The sequence below is a fragment of the Octopus bimaculoides genome, chromosome 4, assembly GCF_001194135.2.
Source record: "Octopus bimaculoides isolate UCB-OBI-ISO-001 chromosome 4, ASM119413v2, whole genome shotgun sequence".
Taxonomy (NCBI): domain Eukaryota; kingdom Metazoa; phylum Mollusca; class Cephalopoda; order Octopoda; family Octopodidae; genus Octopus; species Octopus bimaculoides.
In genome coordinates, this window is record NC_068984.1 from 125269765 (window position 1) to 125275492 (window position 5728).

The 5728-nt window shown below is 37.6% G+C and overlaps 1 protein-coding gene across 1 annotated transcript in view; it reads left to right on the forward strand.

Annotated features, from left to right (window-relative positions):
- Window positions 1-5728, forward strand: part of LOC106873614 (box A-binding factor) — a 240877-nt gene that overhangs the window by 135084 nt on the left and 100065 nt on the right. Inside the window, exon 2 of the mRNA XM_052967459.1 lies at window positions 4023-4094. Within this exon, the coding sequence (XP_052823419.1) occupies window positions 4023-4094 (72 nt within the window). The remainder of the gene's footprint in view (window positions 1-4022; window positions 4095-5728) is intronic.

Consider the following 5728-nt stretch of genomic DNA (forward strand, 5'->3'; position numbering starts at 1 on the left):
AAAGAACAAAAGAATACATACATACATGCATATACATGTGTGTGTGTGTGTGTGTGGAACACTCAACCATGGCCGCAGTTAAATGACTGAAACAAGTAAAAGAACAAAAGAACAAAAGAATACATACATACATGCATATACATGTGTGTGTGTGTGTGTGTGGAACACTCAACCAGAAATGCAAAGTTTAAGATATAGAAATACACGGAGGAAAGAGAAGCGAGGGGCGATAAAAGAAAGGAGGATATGCAATGCAGTGATGAGTGGTGGAGTTTTGCGACAGCTACAAGGAAACTCAAGCTGTTCGTCAAAAAGCGAGGACTGCCAGAGCAGCAACAACTGCTGCAAAGAGCAAAATGTAATGTATTGACAAAGCGTTGCCAAGGACTGCACTATGAAATGGCACGTTATTTATTCAAGTCTGCGAATGTGTAATTCGCGTGTACACATAGATACACAACAAACACACACACACACAGACACACACACACAGACACACACATACACACAGATACACACACACATATTTGTATATATACAAACAAACGTTCATAAGTGCAGTTGTACATACACTTTCATATATGTCTACGCATGTGTTTATATATTTGTGTGTGCATACGTGACTGTGTATATGTATATATATACAGTATATATATATATATATATTGTATATACATATATACATGCATATATATATAAATATGTCTATATGTGTGTGTGCGTGAGCGTGTGTGTGCGTGAGCGTGTGTGTGCGTGTGCATGTGTGCGCGCGCGCGTGTATAGATGTAGATACACGTATAGATGCATACACGTATACATAGATATATGCATACATAGACACACACACACACACACACACACACACACTCATATTCCACGTATGTATACACATACAGGCAAACACACAACAAGCGCGCACACAAGCGCAGACACACACACACACACACACCGTCGTGTATAGCAATATATATTTATATTAATTAATTTTTATACATCATTACTTTTTGGGCTTTTTGACATTTGCATATTCATTCGGTGCTTATATACTTATTTATATGATATATATATATTTTTATATATATATATGTATATATATATATATATATATATATATACGATAAGAAAATGGAGGAAAAACAACAATGAGAAGTGTGTTTGTAGTGCTAAAAAAGCCATTATTTAATTAGCTAAGCAAGGTGAGAGTAAGAGTGAGTTTACAGCTGTTTCTGTGTACGATGTTGAGGTAAATATGTATATATGTGGAGATATCGGTCGGGCCTGGTTGTTTAGGGTCGGTAAATGTGAAGATTAGGGATAATTAGAGAGAGACAGGGAATGTGAGAGAAAAGGTGGGGAGAGAAGGAGAGAGATAAAGAGTGAATGACCTCCGGTAGGAAACCTTGGGTGCCTACTTTGCGCTAACGTAATGCTTCCCCACCGCCACGTGCTTCATCTCTGTCAAATGTAACCATTAGCAGTCAGAACGACAATTTATGATCATCATTATCGTCGTCGTCGTTGTAATGGCGGTGTTCATCGACTTCTTCTTCGCCATTAACATCATTATCATCGTCGTAGTCGTCTTCGTCGTCTGCGTCAGCGTCGTCGTGAACGTTGTCGTCATAGTTATCGTCAACGTCCCCGTGAATGTCGTCGTCAACATTGTCGACAACGTCCTCGTCAACGTCACCGTCGTTATGATTTTTTTCATCAACAGCATTATTATCATCATTGTTATCATCGTCGTCTTTGTTGCCGTGTCACAGCATACCCCACCAAGGGACATAACTCATAACCTAATTCCCTGGCCCTTTTTCGTTTAAACCACCTTTTTCACAGCAGCTTCTAACCGGTTGTGTTAATCCACTCCCTTCGGTATCGGCTAACTCTTATTTCTTTATTGCCCACAAGGGGCTACACACAGAGGGGACAAACAAGGACAGACAAACGGATTAAGTCGATTATATCGACCCCAGTGCGTAACCGGTACTTATTTAATCGACCCCGAAAGGATGAAAGGCAAAGTCGACCTCGGCGGAATTTGAACTCAGAACGTAAAGACAGACGAAATACCGCGAAGCATTTCGTCCAGCGCGCTAACGATTCTACCAGCTCGCCGCCGGTATCGGCTAACTCTGATGAGCGTAATGTAATATAATCAGATTGTTACCTAAGCCCCATTATATTCCTTGAACGAAACCGATTGGTAAGATCAGCTGTGGCTATATAATACTATACATTTCGGATAATATACCCACTCTATTGACAGATATATGAGTCCATCTTTTCCCTGAATTATGGTCTCACGTCTACACACACACACACACACACACACACACACACACACACACACACATACACAAACACACATATTCTGTTTATTTCTATTAAATTCATTCCTGAGGCATTGGTAGACCAGGGCCTAGTGTAGAAGTTTCGTCCAAGGCGCTGCGCAATAGGACTGAACCCGAAAACACAAGGTTGCCAAACGGGCTTCCTAACTACGCAACCATTCCTTTGCTTATATATAATTAACGCTGGCATGGATTTTTCTTCTTTCTACTCGTTGCAAAATACATAAGTATTTCTTTTTTCATCATATATAGGTAACCAGGTATAAATGAAGTATACGAATAGTATCTTGTAATCTTGTCACGGACTTCAACATTGATGAGTACCCCAGCGCCTTTTACCGTTGCTGCTAATGAATATTTTCTTTTCTACAATTATATTGCATCACTACATATGTCTGTTAACTGATCACCCAATCACCAACAATAACACAACCACCACCATAAGCATTACTACCAATAACATATCTAACATCAGAAACACATTACAACTCCACCATCTAGAACAGTAAATATTACTTTCTGCACACAAACTGTACCAACAACAACAGTAACCAGCCTTCACATTATCACTGTTAATACAAGCTTCAGTCAATGAGCATTGCAAAAACAAGAGAAAACGTCGCCATCAACTCCACAAACACCACCGACCGACATCGACCACAATCACAACCACTGCCTTCGCTACTACCAACTCAAATAACAACCGCAAACATACCGCCACCTTCGCTATTACACCCCGCTCAGCAACTCTTACACGCATGTATTTACATTTGGTTTTGTCTTTTATTTTCTTGTTTTATACCGAAATTTTGAGACACTCCAATGTATGTGACACTGTCAAGTACTTTAGTGGGTTGGGTTGGGTCCATTCTTCAGGTTCTCTAGTTGTTATAGATCATTTGGTTAACCCCGGTCAGAAAAGGTGAAACTAACGTATAAAGACAGGATTTCATATCCCTGGAGCTTAGCAAATCTTCTCTACTTAACCGAAAAATACCTTGGTTGCGCGAACATTAACGAAGCCCGCAAATAAAGTAAATAATTTAATAATTTACTAATATGGTACATGCTGGAAGATGGGGAAAGACGGTAAAGTTACATCAAAGAAACTTCGAAACTAAGTTTCGATTCCTGGCTGTGGCAGCATTTTAAGATGTAAATTCAAGGGAAATTACATAAGCATCTCAAGTCATGTATTCCCCTCCTCAATAATTTTTTTTAAACTTAAATTTAATCAGAAGCAATCCAGAAAGCAAAGAGATAAATTGAGTTATTTAAAATGATTCATTTTATACCACAAATATATAACTAGAGAATGAAAATGGAATTCACGACACACTTTATTATTCACTACGATCGTTTCGACCCATTATGCGCCGGTACCTCGCGACTGGGAAGCTATAAAACAGTTGTGGTGAATCTTAAGTGCAGATCAATGGTGTCTCGTCAGATGACTTACCAAAAATTACCTTGATTTTTAATCTCCGTTTCGCCTATTTCGCTTAGAATACATTTTGGTAGTTGTAGTTCGCTACTCCTCTACACAAGAAATGGCATTCTAGAAGGTGTATACCCAAACTTAACATTATTACACATATATATAAATGTATATGTATATTTGGACATACATATACATTTATATAGAATTCATTTATTTGCATCTTTCAGGATATTCAAAAGTCGAACAGATGCAACAACGATCCCTCAGTAAGGATGCCTATACTTTAACATGGAAAAAAGGTACGTGGTATTTTTCTTGGGGTCCCAGGTACTATTTCTGCAGTCCTTATTTTTTATCCCCCATTGCAATCCTGTTTTCCCCATTGCAATTCTATCCCCATTGCAATCCCTTGCCTTCACACCGTTCATTTTTAATATATAATATTTCATACATGATAAGGCGGTGAGCTGACAGAAACGTTAGCACACCGGGCGAAATGCTTAGCGGTATTTTGTCTGTCTTTACGTTCTGAGTTCAAATTCCGCCGAGGTCGACTTTGCTTTTCATTCTTTCGGGGTCGATAAATTAAGTACCAGTCTAATCGACTGGCCTCCTTCCCCGGAATTTCGAACCTTGTGACTAGAGTAGAAAGGAATATTCATACATGATATTCTTATCAAAACTCATAGTAACTCAGTTTAATAGGTATTAGTTTTAAGATCATGACCAACACAGCATGGACAAGAGAAGTTTTCAAAATATTCACTAAATAAATTTATTTGATTTAGCCTAACATGAAAATTATTCCATGTTCCTTCGAAGCTTTATAAATTTTTATGACGTAAAAAAAAAAGAAAAATTCCGCTCCTTTTCATTTTAAATCCAGAAATTTGAAAACAACAAAAAGAAACAGAGAAGAAAAAAAAGATAAAATAAGAAAAGAAAGAACAGAAAAAAAAGTCGGGCAAAAACAGCTAAAGATGAAGGGGTGGTGGAGAAGAATAAACTTTCCAAACTGCATAAAGAAATTCGAAACATATCTTTGGTACAAATGTAGAACGCCTGTCATGTATGCGCGAGATATGGGTTCTAGTCTGGCGAGGAGACTTCGACCATTTTTATCCGAAAGGGATTTTTAGCTCGATATCTACATGGTATTATTTTTAGTTTCATATATACTTCAAGAATCAATTCCAAGAAAGAATCATTCTACATTCTCTCAAAAGTTTATAAATTCTGATGACGTTGACTATATATATGTATGTATGTATATATATATATATATGTGTGTGTGTGTGTGTGTGTACATACAGTGTATGGATGTATCTATCTTGAGGTGGGGTTGTATTTTATATTTCTAAGGTAAACAGGGAAGCGTATCCGAAGCTGATGTGAAGTCATTCAAACGACAAGCGCTTGTGACTGAATGAATAGTTCACTCGTCTCCGTATTTGTACTACACACTGTAGTATGGGTTGAAACGCATTTGATGCATTTGTTAGTAAATTGTTTTTGATCGATTGTCAAATCATCTCTATTTTATATATAAGCCGTGTTTGTGCTAGAGACTAACCAACAGTGTTTACAACGGTCACTCGACTAATCCTACTACATGATATATATTTTTTTATTGATGAAGCTGCAAAGACATCACAAAAGCTGTTACTCAGAGTTTCACGTTCCCGTCCGTTAGACAGTTTTGGTTTTGTTTCACATTTATGTGCTTACTCTGGTAATATATATTTGATATGATTATTCACAATGGAGTGAATTATGTAAATCAAAAATATCATTTACTAGATTTACCTCTCTTTGACCATCAATGTGCATTTGCTTAGGTTGGAATTGGCAACCAAATCTCCAGCAAATCATACCTTACCATCTACAATAAAATGATAGCCGCATACATTCACAATCACAAGCACACAAGCGC